The 15042-nt window shown below is 49.6% G+C and overlaps 1 protein-coding gene across 7 annotated transcripts in view; it reads right to left on the bottom strand.

Annotated features, from left to right (window-relative positions):
- Positions 1–15042, bottom strand: part of Slc37a2 (solute carrier family 37 member 2) — a 36746-nt gene that overhangs the window by 14394 nt on the left and 7310 nt on the right. For 5 of the 7 annotated variants that reach the window (XR_003584117.2, XR_003584118.2, XR_003584119.2 and 2 more), the window contains exons 2-13: positions 8769–8862; positions 8559–8637; positions 6329–6464; positions 5828–5904; positions 4846–5012; positions 3762–3799; positions 3316–3468; positions 2905–2995; positions 1270–1332; positions 853–938; positions 323–371; positions 82–155 (exon numbers count right to left, since the gene is read on the bottom strand). Coding sequence is in view for 3 of the 7 variants with exons in the window: in XM_027945401.2 (XP_027801202.2) it covers positions 82–155; positions 323–371; positions 853–938; positions 1270–1332; positions 2905–2995; positions 3316–3468; positions 3762–3799; positions 4846–5012; positions 5828–5904; positions 6329–6464; positions 8559–8637; positions 8769–8862 (1107 nt within the window). In the remaining 4 variants the exon portion in view is untranslated. Of the gene's footprint in view, positions 1–81; positions 156–322; positions 372–852; positions 939–1269; positions 1333–2904; positions 2996–3315; positions 3469–3761; positions 3800–4845; positions 5013–5827; positions 5905–6328; positions 6465–8558; positions 8638–8768; positions 8863–9338; positions 9421–15042 lie in introns of all 7 variants that reach the window. The other 2 variants (XM_027945402.2, XM_027945403.2) reach the window with 1 other exon arrangement.

Below are 15042 nucleotides of genomic sequence, written 5' to 3'. Positions count from 1 at the left end.
GAAAGTGGCCATGGAGAGAGAAGCCCTGATCAAGTCCCCAGAGTGGTCCTTGGTGCACTGGGTTGGGGGTGGCCTGCTTACCAGATCAGCAGAGACTGCTGTGGTGATAAGTGCATAAGGACCATTGACCAGCATCCCGCAAATAATCAGCATCACTGGACAGCAGCAGAAATGGTGCAGTTAGAAGTGAGTCCCAAAGTAGATGACACCTCGAGGTCTCAGGCCTCCTAGCTCTTACCCTTCATACCCCCACACCAGCATCATTGGGCTCCCAAAGCAGGGACTTTTCTGTGGCCTAACAGAACTTGCACTGCCCACTCACCTATGGAGCTGACAATCCCATTCTGGCCAATGTAATTGTACAGGAACATCTGTGAGAGGAGGAGCGAGGCAGAGTCACATCCAGGTTCCCCTGGATGGGCTAGAACAGCCCTTTCCTGATCTGGAACACCAGATGTCACCTTATTCCTCCTCCCTCTCACACCCAGACTTCTCAGGTCTTTAAGCAACCCAGGGATGGAAGATTTAAAACATGACTTTTTTCCTAAAAAGCCTTCTCTCCTATTTAACCTCAATCTCTTTCCTTTTTCTTGGTCAAGAAGTTTTGTAGCTAGTCTCCTTCTTCTCTACCAAGGTCAAATAATCACTAATCCCTTTCCAAAATTCCCAGTCCTGGTCTCTTTCCCAGGGTCCTTATTCTTCTGACCCTCACTTCTCCTCCTCCCAGGTGTGCACAGGGAGTACACTCACATGTACAAGAGATAGCTGTATGCATAAATGTAGAGATGGGCACACAGGTCAGAGGCCTGTGACATCTGCTCATAGGCACTTGGCCCTTGAGGTTATACGCACCATGGGGGCAGCCAACATCAGCATGATGCAGCAAGTGGTGGCTCTGCCGTTGGTGTAGTCAGAGATGAGCCCTGCCATGATGCCACCTGGAACACACACCACTCAAACACTGCCCTCCGATAGGAGGACGCCATCCCCTTGCCTGCTGCCCAGCTTCCCCCCATTGCCCTACTCAGCTTTGGCCTGCACCTGACATCAAGGACCAGCAGAGCGTCTCCCTCCACATCCCTCCCTGGCACCCATTACTATGAGAAACCACACAAGCCATCTTTCTTAGGCCTATCCAGCCCTGCAGGAGCAGAGAAGACCGTTCTCTAGAGCCACCTGCCCAGGCACAGCCCATTGGACCTATTTCTTCTTTCCTTACCCCTAAGGAGAATCAGGGAAGCCTACTGGTAGAGCAGGTCAGGGCCTCACCTATGATGCCACCAACATCAAAGAGCGTAGACAGGTCCCCAGCCTCCTTGGCACCAAAGTGAGCTTTAGAAAACACAAATACATGGTCAGACACCCAGAGGTTCAGGGCAAGCATTCTGCGTGCTGCAGAATAATCCCTACAGGGCCCTGATCCAGCCCCATCTTCCAGCTGAGAGCCCATGGCACAGTGATTTGCCAGGGCTGCAGAGTGGCTTTGCAGCAGTTTGGGACTTAGTCTTTCTGGTTTCCAGTCCTGCACTGCCCTTCTCCCCTGGAGGATGACTTTAACCTCTTAGAATAGATCTTATCTCACAAAGCTGGGATCTGGGTCCTTAGAACCCTACCCCAAGAGCCATCTTTCCCCCGGAGTGCAGTCACTCTCACTGAGCCTCAGCCCAATCAGCCACTCGCCCTGTTCCACTCCTGACCTAACAGCAGGTTCCACTAAGTGCCCTTCCCAGCCACCTTAGAGCTCTACTAATGCAAAGAACGAGAAGAAGACTTGCAGGGAAATGGGGAACTTGGGCCCAGGCCTTGGTTCTAGGCTTAGAAAAAGGAATGTCCAGAAGCTTGACTTGTAGCCCTCCCCCAATGTTGACTCATATTCTGAAGTCAGAGCCAAGGCCTTAAAACAAAGAGTCACAGTGTCCACAAAACTGCCCCAGAACTCTACCAGTATTACCAAGAGGGGCCCCTAATGTAGAGCTAAAGGGCAAGACGCAGCTTGAGATCTGGCCATGACTAATCCACAAGGACTCCTATTCAGAGCAAGCACAAATGTGGCAACATTTGTGGGCAACATCGTCCCTCCCCAGGGCTGAGGGAGTCGAGCAGCCTTGGGTGAGAGGTCCTGAGTGAGAGGTAGAGTTTTGAGGCTCCCAGGGTCTGGGAAGGTGAAGCATGCTAGATAGAGACCCCCGCTCAAGGAAAAGCAGAGGCCCAGGTCAAGGGGATATCAAACACTCTTTTTCAATATCACAAGTGATCTCTCTTCATCTGTACATCCCTGAGCAGGGGAAGGGAAAAGTATCCCATGACGTGGGGCAGCTCCCCAAAAGCAGACCAGCAAAACTCAATACAAAGGCATAAAACCCATAGAAGAAGGGCCCTTGGGGCCAGGTTGTGGCTCAGTGGTAGAGTGCTTGTCTGGCATGTGTGAGGCACTGGGTTCAATTCTCAGCTCCGAATATAAATAAATAAACAAAATAAAGGCCCATCAAAACTAAAAAAAAAAGAAGAAGAAGAAGAAGGGCCCTGTGGTTACTGCCAGCAGCAGGCCTCTTCTTTGGGCTGGGGAAGCACTCATGGTAGACCTTTCCAGCACCCAGCTCCACCCACCTGTGAGCCAAGCAGCCTGGAGTGGGGTGTTTTTCTTACTCTCAGGCTGAAGAAGACAAGGGAGGATGGTAGAACAGATCTTTGGAGTCAGGGTGAACTCAGCTGGACTCAGGGTCTAGGTATAATGTACAGAGCTTCCCACTTAAACAAAAAATTAAATAAATCTCCTCATGCCCTAGTTGAAGCTCAGCACACTGGAGTCTCACACAGTGCCGCAGTGGCTTCCTCCCCCACCAGAAGTAGCCTTGCTCTCCTTGGAGATCTCTTGCTCTTAGCCCTTCTGTCCCTTGGACTTACCCACATTGAAGATGTAAAGTGGCAGCCAGTAGAGGAAGGTGTAACTGACTAGCTTGGCGAAGAGCAGACAGAAAGAGAACTCGATCACACCCTGGGGAGCATAAAGAAGGTCACAATGGAATAGGGTCCAAGAGATCCTCCATCTGGTGGTGGCTCAGCACTACCCTGGGACTGTTTATCACCTTCCACAAAACAAACTCACACCCACACCTAATCCCAAAGGAAGCAACACGCCTGCTGCTCCATGCTGTGTCAAGTCTCCCAGACCACCCTCCCCGAGCCCACTACTGCCCCTCCACCTCTCTCATAAGGAAATTCTGGAAATCATTAGTCATCCCCCATCCGATATTCTGATATCCAGTGGAAAAATCTAGAAAATCCCTCTCTCCCTTCATTCCACAAACTTCTCACCGGGATTTTGAGTGCCCCCAGGAAGCTGATGGCCACAGGCTCAGCGCATGGCTCCTTGGAGCAGCTGGTCATGGTCTCCTGGCTGCTCTCCCTATTAGTGTAGGGACTGTTTTCAGGGTCCTCAGGGTTGTCCTGGTCCTTGTCTGACCCATCCTGTGCAGAAGAGAAGAGCCCTCACTGCAAGCTGATCCATATACCCCCTTACCCAGCTAGAGCGTGGCCCAGGTGAACAGGAGGAGGTGTGCATCTCTTTCTTGGATAGGACTGACTCTGCCAGGCCCACTGGATTTTTAGCCAGTTAGTCCAATGGCCTAATACTGGGTCTGTGAAGTCAATGGCAGAGGGGGAGGGGCACAACTCCCTCCTCCAACTCCCAGATCTTCCTTGGTCCAGCCCGGATCATGGGGAGGGAAGGCAGGGATAGAGCTGGGAGGGGTCACACTCACGTGGTGCTGTGGAGGGGCACAGTCCACATCTTCTGGGTCTGGAAAAAAAAATCTTCTAAGAAGCTTCCTACAGGCCAGCTTTCACTTTACAGCTGGTACAGGAAGCTGGCTATACCATCTCCTGTGTGGTCTCCCCTCCATGACGGAATGGGCACTGGGGTTCAGGAGGCCAGTTTTCTAGGCCTGGCTCTCCTAATTACCATGTCACTACTGCCTCTTGGACTACAAAGTGGCTATAAACCCAGTCTTGCCAACTCACAAGGCCTCACAAGATGTCAGAAAATGGGGAAAACACCAGGCACAGTGGTACAAATTTGTAACCCCAGTGGCTTAGGAGACTGAGGCAGGAGGATGGTGAGTTCAAAGCCAGCCTCAGCAAAAGTGAGATGCTAAACAACTCAGTGAGACCCTGTCTCTAAATAAAATACAAAATAGGGCTGGGGATGGGGTTCAGTGGTCAATTGCCCCTGGGTTCAATCCCTTGTACCTCCCCTTCCCCTCTCAAAAAAAAGAAAAGAAACTGGGGAAGACAACAGTCAAATGTACCAAATGAAAGAGACTAGGTTCTGTGAGCATGGCCCTTCAACCACACCTGCCCCTTCCCACACCCCTCAGAGCCAACCAGTGTTGACTGGGCTGCTACAGGCCAAGCTCTTTTTGTGTGTGGTAGTGGGTATTGAACGCAGGGGCACTTTAGCACCAAGCTACATCCTCAACCCTTTTTAATTATTTTGAGACAGGGTCTTGCTAAATTGCTGAGGATTTCAGTAAATTGCTGAGACTGACCTTGAACTTGTGATTCTCAGCCTCCCAAATTGCTGGGATTACAGGCATACACCACTATGCCCAGAAAAAGCAGACGTTTTAACTACATTGTAACTTCTTTAATCCTTCAGACATTCCAGGGAGTAGATATTATTATTATTTTGCAAATGAGAAAACTGAGTCTCAGCAACACACAGCTGAGACTCCAACATGGGTTGGAGGCAACCCATGCCCAGCAATCTTTCCAGTGTATTGACTGCCTTCTCCCAGAAACAGAGAACTGGGAGGCTCACTAGTGGGGTCTGTGGGGTCCACTCACATTCAATGAGGAAGAGGAAGGTGATAATGCCCATGATAGCTGTGATGACACCAGGAACAATAAATGACAGACCCCACTCTTGGTTCACCCAGATGCCGGCGATCAGGGAGCCCAGGATGTTGCCCACAGATGTATGGGAATTCCAGATGCCCATGATGAACCCCCGCCTGCAGGGGAGGGAAGGAAAGGGAAGAAGTGTAGAGAAAGTAATGACCCTGGCCAAGATTGTAAGTCTGGCTGCCCACAGCCTCTAGGAGGTGCCCAAGCTTCCTAGACTTGCAAAACCCCAGAGACACAGTCAGTGAGGAGGGGGAGGGCTGGGCTATCGCCAAGCAGGCAACTGGTCTGGGCTCCACCCCTCTTTGCCAGCACCCTGAGCAAGCACAGGTGAGAGCTCTCACCACACAGACAGTGTGGAGCCCCAACTCTTTCTTCCCTTTTGCTGCACCATAATCTTACTCTAAAGCAGAGGTCCTCAACTGGGGAGCAATTGTGCCCCCCCTTCTGGTAACATCTAGAAATTTGAGGGTGTCATAATTCAGGGTGTGCTCCTGGTACCTAGTGGGAAGTTGCCAAGCATGCACTAAGCACTGTCTAATAAGCACCCAATGACCAAAATATCAATAGCTCTGAGGGTGAGAAATCTTGCTCAAAGGCAACTTTTTCTTTTTCTTTCTTCTTTTTTTTCAAGATAGCAAAACCAATTTTAAAGGCCTCTTTGTGTCTTCTTTCAAAATGGAAATTCATTCTTTTTGAGAAAAAGTATAACTAAGGTTGCCTTAACTATGGGTTAAATCCTCATGGACGACAAAAATAGCACTGCTCCCATGAAAACATTTGTGTCTCAGCCTGTGGACATCAACCAACTGGAGGAGGCACTCTCTACTCTTTCCCCTGAGTTTACACCAGAGGGCCGTGAGTAATCATCTCAGTAGTCCCAGCCCTCAAGGTCCTTCCCACCCTCCTCCTTCGTCATACTCACTTCCCTTTCCCGAACCAGTTGCCGACACAAGCCACCACTGAGGGCCAGCCTGTGGTCTGGACAAGTCCATTACAGATCTGTAGGGAGAGAGGATGGAGGGTGAGAACAAGCCTGGGCCATGCTCCACTGCCCTGGGTGGAGGAAGTTCAATGTGACGCTGAGGGGCCCTCCACACCCTACACTACAAACCTTGCCCTTCCCTCACAAGCCTGTCCACCCACACCCCAATGTCATGAGCTGATTTCTCCTCTAGCTCAAGACTTAGCAGAGACCAAGCCTCTCATGCCTTCTGAAGGGATCTCAGTGCTGTGTTCAGGGCAGATTTACTGAGCTAATAATTCATGGCTGTTGGGTGTACAGTGTGATGGAGGGAACTGAACTGGGAGCAGGGAGTCCAGGTCTCCATCTGTTGTGACCTGGGGACAGATGGGAAGGACAGTGGCCTCTGGGGTCCTTTTAGTGATTGGAATAAAGACCCAAGGACAAGATGGAGATTCGTACCTGGATGAGCACAAAGTACCAGAGTACATGGATATTCCAGAAATATCCCAGGCCAAAGAGGGAGGTGAAAAGGCCACTGAGCAGCATTCCAGCTGAAAGGTAATAACGGAGGGGGAGCCGCTCCCCAAAAATTCCACTGGAGAAGAAGTAGTTAGATTTATGGTCAATATCCTTTATGTCCACTACCACTTCATTTCTCCCCTAACCCCAAGCCACTGAAAGTTTACACCAATGACCTCTGTGCTGTCACATGTCAAGGCTGACCTCAGCCCCCACTTCCTGGACTCCTGCCTTTTTTTTCCCCCCCAATATGGGGAATTGAACCCAGTGTGCTCTCTCACTGAGCTACATCCCCAGTCCTATTTTATTTTATTTTGAGATAAAATAAAAAAGGCTAGCCTTGAATTTACAATCCTCTTGCTTCAGCCATCTCAAGTAGCTGGGATTACAGGCATGTGCCAAATACCCAGTCAACTCCTTCTGCTTTATTTGACACTGCTGGCCATACAGTGAAGGCACTGTTGCTCATCTCCTTCCCCTGTGGCTGGCCATTCCTTGTCAATGATTTCCCTGTGGGAGCAATCTCTTGCATCACTTTTACGTTTTAACTCTCACCTATATGCTCAATAGTTCCAGCTGTGTATCTTCAGTCCTGATCTGGTCCTCAGAGTTATAGGATCATATCCAGACACCTTCTGGACATCTTTACTTGGATGTCCCCAAAACATTAGAAATTCTACACTTGAACTGAATTCCTCTTCCTCCTTTCACCACTCAGGTCCTTGGCCTGATCTCTGATCTGAGAGAAGTGCACCACCAACCCACCTGGCTGCTCAAGACAGACCAGGGAGCCACAGGAGGCTCTGCCTCTCCTCACTTCCCACCTCTCACATTCAGTCTCTGAGGCCCACCATTCTACCTTTTTAATGTTTGCAGTGCTAGAGATTGAACCCAGGGCCTTGCACATGCTAAGTATATGCTCTGTCACTGAGCTGCATGCACAGCTGCTTTCTGCTTCTTAAATTATTCTGCAGTGTGCTGACTCTTCCATCTTCATTACCACAGTAGGAACTCACACTCAGCAGCTTGGTCTGTTGTAAAAGCTTTTTCTGGGCTGGGCACAGTGGCACATGCCTGTAATCCCAGTGGCTCAGGAGACTGAGCCAGGAGGATCATGAGTTCAAAGCCAGCCTCAGCAACTTAATGAGGCCCTAAGCAACTTAGTGAGACCCTGTCTCAAAATAAAAAATTAAAAATGCACTGAGGATGTGGTTCAGTGGTTAAGTATATCCCCTGGGTTCAATCCCTTATACCAAAAAAAAAAAAAAAAGCAAAAGCCTCCCCTTGGTATGACCTATCTTGCTCTCCCTCACTTCTCCCTCAGATTGATCTATCCTGAAACAAACTTGGGGTAAAAACCCTCAATCACTTTCTCTCCTCACAACCTGACACACAGGCCTTTGGCACATGACCTCATCCTTTAGTTCCATCTTATGTTACTTCCTTGGAATCTCCTCTCTGGAAAACCTGTTTCCTCACTTGCCTTATTTTGCTCATGCTGTGCTTTCTGACTAGATCCCCTTCTCTGCTACCAGGCCCATGACCTCTTTACCAGTTCAAGGCTCATATCCTCCAAGAAGCATTCCACAACCCCATCTTCTCCAATCCCCCTGCTTGAACTCTGTAAGTATTCTGAACTCCAGAGCACCTGATGGCCTTCTCTATCCTAGAGCCACCTTGCCATTTTGTAATTAGCAGATGATGCCTGGGTCGCCCCATTAGGCTGTGAGCTCTTTGAAGGCAGGACCCTGCCTTATTCATCTGTGATTCCTATCAGTGAGCTCCAAACTGGTTTTGCCAGATTCATGCTTGCTGGGCTAACCTTAGACACAGCACAGGATAGGAGCTTCCTGGTATCTCCACATCTAGGGCCATCTTTAGAGGGACCCTGCTTCACACCCACAAATGCTAAGTCAACTCAAAAGGGGCATCTTGAAAATCTTCCAGGAAAAAGGGCAGCTAACAGTGGGAGTCCACCAGGTAAAGGAGCAGTCTTGGAGGCCACAGTGAGGAAAGGAGGCTGATGGTTTATGCACAAGTCTTGGCCTCACTCCTACCTAGGGAGCAAACAGCTTTCACCCTTCAGCCTGATGCCCCCAGATTAGACAAGGGGAGGCTGCAGTTCTGAACCATTCCACTCTAGATGGGCACAGGCTCTGCCCCTCTTTACCTGATAAACATGCCGATGGCATAGGCCACAAGGAAGGCATTATCCACAGCCCCCAGTAATTCCTTGTAGTCATCTTTATCTGAAAGCAGACAGAAGAGACAGAAAGTTGACTGCTTAGCTTCCCCTGCCACTTGGAAGCCCTTTTTGGCTCTGGGTAGCCCCTTCTTGAGGAAAAGGGAACAGGAGTGGAGAAGAGCAACATGTTTTTACCAAATGGACTCCAGCTGCACCACGAGGTATCATTTAAACTGTGGGTATCATTGATGGGTTTGATCAGCTCTGAGCAGTTCTGGTGCAGACGGCTCTGGGGAGGCAATGATTTGCATAGGTCAGGGGTCATCTCATCATCCCAGACCCCACTCAGCCCAGAGAAGAGAAGGACCTCCTACCCCAACACACCAGCACCACTGCCTTTCCCCGCTCCCCCAGATTCCTTGTTCCCTTCTGCCCGCACCTTCCTTAACAGTGACTGAATATAGGGAAAGGTGGCTATCTCAGACTGGTAAGCAGGACAAATAGAGCCCAGGATCCCTGCCTTCTCATCCCATCCATACCCCCAACACTGAACAAACTCAAAAGAAGCACATAGGGAAATATTCCTGAGGGGGAAAAAAAAAAAGAGCTACTAACTTTGAGTATCTGCCAGGGGGGAAGGAGTGGTCTCTGTGACCAGGGAAAGGGAAAGAGGCAGGTAATGGCCTGAGGACAAGACCACTCCATTAAAGTGCACATCTGCTGGCCCCAACATGTCCTGCATTCTCCATTACTACTCAGCCTCACCTTGACAATGCTGATTGGCTTCCTGGACATGTGATAACAGGTATAAATGAGGAAGGTGAGCAGCAGGGTGAAGCCACGGAACCTGCAGAAGAAGCCAGGCATCTGGGTCAGCAGGAAGCCAAACCCCAGCTGGGAGCTGCCTCCAGCCTGTGCCTGCTCTGGTAGCCCCAAGGCCTAAGCCCCACTTACTCTTTATCTCCAGGTTCCCTTTTAGACACAAATTCTCAGGGGCAGAGGCCAGGGGGAGGCTCAGAACAGCCGGGCAGAGGACAGATTGCTGGGAGCATTATCTCCCTGGTTTCTAATAGAATCCTGAGGTTTCTAATAGACTGGCCAGTCACCCACACCTTAAAGGGAAGCACCTCCCCTGCTCCTGTTACTTTCCAGCCCCTTTGTTTCTCTGTGGCCTAATCTAGGCAAGGGCTTCTGGGTGTCTGTATGAGCCACAGGGATGGTGGCAGGGATCTGGGATGGTTTTGTTTTTGCTTTTATTGGGGATTGAACCCAAGGGCGCTTAATCACTGAGCCACATTCCCAGTTCTTTTTTTGTATTTTATTTAAAGACAGGGTCTCACTGAGTTGCTCAGGGCCTCACTAAATTACTGAGGTTTGCTTTGAAATCATGATCTCTCAGCATCTGGAGCCACTGGGATTATAGGTGTGCTCCACCACACCCAGCTGGGATGGTTTTTAAATGTCAGAAACATAGGAGTGGGAGGGAACTGCAGAGGAAGGAGGGTCTGTCTTCAAAGTGAGGTCAATAGTCGCCTTGAGCTTGGAACACAGCAGACAGTCCAGGCCTCAGTTGGAGATGAGTCAGCTGGGGCAGCTGGTGACAGAACCCAAGTCTTCTCCTTCATAGTCTCAGGCTGGTCAATTCCACTGGACAGAAAGATCATTCTTTCCCTCTGTGGCACACACATCCCATGTGCCCTCTCCCACCTCCTGCCTTGCATCTCATCCACTGGCCTGGGATGGAAAGAACAGTCCCAGTCAGACACCAATCAAAATTTCCACTGCAGCCTAGGCCTTTTTCCTCTCCCAAGGGTCTGGGGAAGGAAGAGCCTGCAGTGCCTGCCTGAGTCACTGTCTGCTTTGACAGCAGGCCATCAGCTGAGCCAAGTCAGCAGCTGCTGAGAACCAGAAAGAAAGTGGAAAATAGACCTCAGAATGGGGGTTGGGATGCAGCTCAGTGGTACTGTGGATGCTTACAATGTACCTTAAAAAAATGGTTCCCCCAGCCTGAGAGAAATATCCAGGCATTAGGAAGACCCAGTTCTTTGGCTCATCAATTAAACATCTCATGAGAAGTGTGTAAGAGGGCTCTGGAAATCTTTGTATCCCTTAGTTCCATGAATCTAAGAGTAGATACTAGATGCTCACTCTGTCCTCTCTGGGAATCTACACCCAAACCCCAAACTCACTTCCTCAAACATGTCATGAAGCAGTGCAGGCTCTCACTTGTGAAATAGAGTATTGCAGCAAAGCCCAAATTTGGGTTGGGCTATCAGTTCCCTTCTCACTTTACCCCTGGATTTGCACTTCTTAAGAGGGTCTCTGTCTCCATTCTGTCCATTTTAAGTTTTTCTGCTTAAGAGAATGAAGTTACACATGGCCTTCTCCATTACTTTGCATAAAATTTTTCAGTGTCTTTCCATTCCATCAAAAATGCAATTCCAACTATGTAGTCTGGATTTCACTGCCCAAAGACACCTGAATGGATCACAGGAGTCTTCTAGAGGCTTGAATTCTATTCCAAGTGCCTGTCTGGTGACTGACATTAGCAGTTTAGTGGCAGAAAAGTTTTCTGGTTCTACTGGTTGCCATATGGCACACAACTCCTAGTTTGGGGATTTCTAGAAGCTGAGGTCAATTTTCTGAGAGAATTTGGACAGGGTGTCTAGTTGACCTTCTACAAACAAGGAAGTAGGTGCAAGGAAACTTCACCTAGAGAACACCAATGCTGCCCTTGCCTGGGATGCTGCCTCATTCAGGGAAAAGTTGGAAAGACAGAGACACCTGTCACTCATTTATTGGGTAAACATTTTCTGCCTCTGCTTCACTCCTCAGTTTTACCGGAATATAGTATCAACCCCATCCATCTCACAAGACAAGTGAACACAATATCCTCCTATGCTCATCTCTAGGTCTCTGTCACTATCACAATAGTGACAGATCAGATCCTTTCTGGATCTGAAAGACCTCCAGGACCTTCCCACTGGGGCCCCTGAAAAGCCAGGCAATGGGGTCTTTGCCAGCTATGGAGCCTGATGTAGCCAGGAGGCCAGGCTACACTTCAGCAGGCACACCCAGCCCTCTCAGGAGCTGAGCAGAAACAAAGAGGGCCCAAAGGGATAGCCTGGCTAGCAGCAACCCTTCCGTTCCCACCCCCACTCCCCAATAATACCATACTGCTTCACTCCCACATGCCAGGAGCTGCCCACCAACAACCTCAGCCTACCCTCCTTGACTTTCTCCTAGTTATGGTCCCAGCTATACCTCCTCATCTGCTCCATGTCCCTTTCCTCCAGAATCCTTGTGCTTTCCAACTCCAGGTAGGATAACTGTTCCAGAGGACAGACATATTCATGTCCATTTCTAACATCCTGATTCTCTTGGCAGAAACAAGACTGCTTTTCTGCCGACCCATGTGCCTTCCATGTCCCAGGTGTCAGCCTAAGGATCTGGAAATAGCAGGAGGAATCATAAGAAGGATCTTTGCCCTGCTGGAACTCACATGTGAGTGCAGGATAGACAAAGTCAGTGTGACTGTGCTATAAAATAAAGAAGTCCTGCCTGACACTGGAGCATAGAGGAGGGACACCGGGCCCAACAGAATGGGAGCAGTGTCTTTCAGAAAGAGATTCCAGTGGTGAGGCTTCAGTTGTATCTTAAAAAAAAAAAAAAAAAAAAAAAAGCAGGAAGAGGCCAAGTCAATCATGGCTGGGCAGAAAGATATGCCAGGGAGAGGAAGCAGTTTGTGCAAAGGCACTGAGGCGTGAAATAACACTACCTGTTTAGGGAACTTTGCATGGCTCCGGATATCTGTAAGGTGGGACTGAGCCAAATATAGACGAAGTGGCTGGAAGGAGGCAGAGCCAAGACCAAGCAGGGCCTTGGGTGCCAACCAACGGAGTTTGGGCTATTTCTTGAGGATAGAAAGCCACTGAGGGACACCTAGGTCAGGGTGCTCTGGACAGGAGCCAGGTGAAGTCCTAGGAACACCCAGGCTTCTATCCTGTTGATTCTGGGGGAAGCCCCAGCTAGCTTTCCTCAGTGCAGGGTCTGTTCCCTGTGTTTTTTCTACCTGCCAACTATCCCAGGGGACACAGCAGCATCTTGGGCCCCCCTAGGTGTGTATTTCAAGGAGCTGATGTCTATAAGAGAAAACAGCAAGGACTTATAAATCAGGCAAAAGCTGGATTCATTCCTTAAACCTTTTCACTCCTCTAAAAAGCAGTTTATCACCTTTCTCGCAGAGCTACCGACAGGTTAGAGTTACTGACAGGTTTTATCACATTCCTAACACCCAGTAGGCATTTAAAAATAGAAGTTGGTATTGCTTCAGACTTAACAGATGAGGAAGAAGAGCTGGAGGACAGAGACAGGCCTTGCTGCTCTGTCACTGGTACCAAACTCTTCTAGACTGTGATTTCTAGAACCTGGATTCCAGCCCCTTCCCCCACCTCTAAAGGAGGCATACCTGGGTCCCCATGAACACAAATATCTGAAGCCAATAGCACCCTCACCTTGTCTGGGGTGGATGGAGTGCCTATGGAGAGCCTGCAATGGTACAAAGAAGTGACTCTGACCTGCTGAGGCCTTCCCACTTTCCCTCAGAGGCAGACAGGAGGATCAGCAGGGTCTACACTGGCATGCTGTGATTTTCCAGCCCTCTCCTCCTTGAGAGACCTGCTTGACCTACACCCAAATTCCTAGAAAACCTGATCTCCAATGAGCAGAGTGGCACACACCTGTAATCCCTATGGCTTGGGAGGCTGAGGCAGGAGACAGTTCAAAGCCAGCCTTAGCAATAGCAAAGTGCTAAGCAACTCAGTGAGACCCTGTCTCTAAATAAAATACAAAATAGGGCTGGGGATGTGGCTCAGTGGTCAAGTGCCCCTGAGCTCAATCCCCAATACACCCCACCCCCCAAAAAGAAAACTTGATCCCCAAAGTGAGCAGGAGAGTCGTGATTCCTGGATCCAGGGGTCCTTAGCTGTGCTGTGTGATGCTAAGCCTGGCATTGGATTCCTCTGGGACTTCCAGCCTGGACTCCAGATGGATGGAGGGGTTGAGCTCAACGTCACACCACACGGGCACAGTGCATGGAGGGGCAGGCCTTCTCCTAGTCTGATGCTCTTTCCATGCAAACTTGTCAGGGTGTTCTCAAGAAAAGGCTCAGGTATCATCATTCAAAGGGGCCTGAGGACATAGGTCAGATTAAGGGCTGGGTTAAACTGAGTCAAGCTTATGAACACACACTCAATTTGCAGGCCAGAGAGCTGACGCTCTCCTGCTGTGGGTGGGACCTGGGAGGTTTCACTTCTCTTCACAAGCCCTTCCCTTGAGAATCAAGGGGCCCCAGAAGGGGAGCAGGGTAAAAGGTATGCACAACTGTGAGTAGAGGGATGGCAATCCCAGTGTAGGACCAGGCTGGGCAAGCAGGTCAAGGGCCAAGGGTGATGAGGTGCAAGGCTCGCAGGTAGTTCCAGGTGGGGCTTGCTGCCTCATTACCCTCTAAATCTGTTGACAAGAGGTGGCACTTCTTAGAATCCCACCTCCCTCTACCAGATACTGGTTACTGAATAACCAAGTCAGATAGAGAGGGGGACTAGCTATCTCTTAATTGTTAGCTGACAATCCAACTTATTCTTTCAAAGGAGCATGATAATGGCTTTATTGACCATGTTAAGACTTTGCACTAAGAATGCATCTGGAATAGGAACTGGGCACAGAGCGTGCCACAGTAGCAAGAGATAAAAAATAAACTGACTGACCCTGCAAAGGACCTATCACCACTAATACTAGAGCAAATATACAAATAAATAAAACAACCAGTAAGAACAAGTACAGCTGAGGGTCTCTGACCTTTGGAGAAGATAGAAACAGCCCCTCTTTCTGAAGGCCACTCAGTTATCCCCACCCTCTGCATCTACCTTTCTTGCTTTGCAACTATTTTTCTAACAGTCCTGTCCACCAGCAAAGCCAATGGGGACTATAACTCCCTCAGTGACTGATCCCCTCACCCTCTTCCTCAACCAGGACTTTCTGGATGGTGTCTGGGGCTGCCCTGGAGACCACACAACAGGGTGCACTGGCTATATCTGCAGGTGACCTTGGCACTTGCCCTGAGGAAATGGAACTTGGTGGCCCTTTTGTGGGTGTGCCTGTTCTGGGGTCAGCAGGTCTAAAAAGGATAGAGGGCTGGGCACTATAAGAACCAAGCCAGGGTCAATGGTAACATTGCCACCACCCCTGCACCCTTACCAAGCCCTCCAGACACTAGGAGATATCCTAGTGGGAAAGGCCTGCTGGGAACAGATAGCACAGGGTCAGAGTCCAGAACCAGACTCCCAGCATACAAGATGGGACAAGGGCATGCCAGGTCTGGGAGGGCGTCTGTGGACCAATGGTACAAAGCTTTCTTAGGTCAGGGAAATCCTATGCTTCTTGTCCCCCTTTCTATAGGTGAGACTTGGGC

The sequence above is a fragment of the Marmota flaviventris genome, chromosome 9 (genome assembly GCF_047511675.1).
Source record: "Marmota flaviventris isolate mMarFla1 chromosome 9, mMarFla1.hap1, whole genome shotgun sequence".
Classification (NCBI taxonomy): domain Eukaryota; kingdom Metazoa; phylum Chordata; class Mammalia; order Rodentia; family Sciuridae; genus Marmota; species Marmota flaviventris.
Note: the sequence above shows the minus strand (reverse complement) of the source record. Positions and strands in the feature narration are given on the sequence as shown.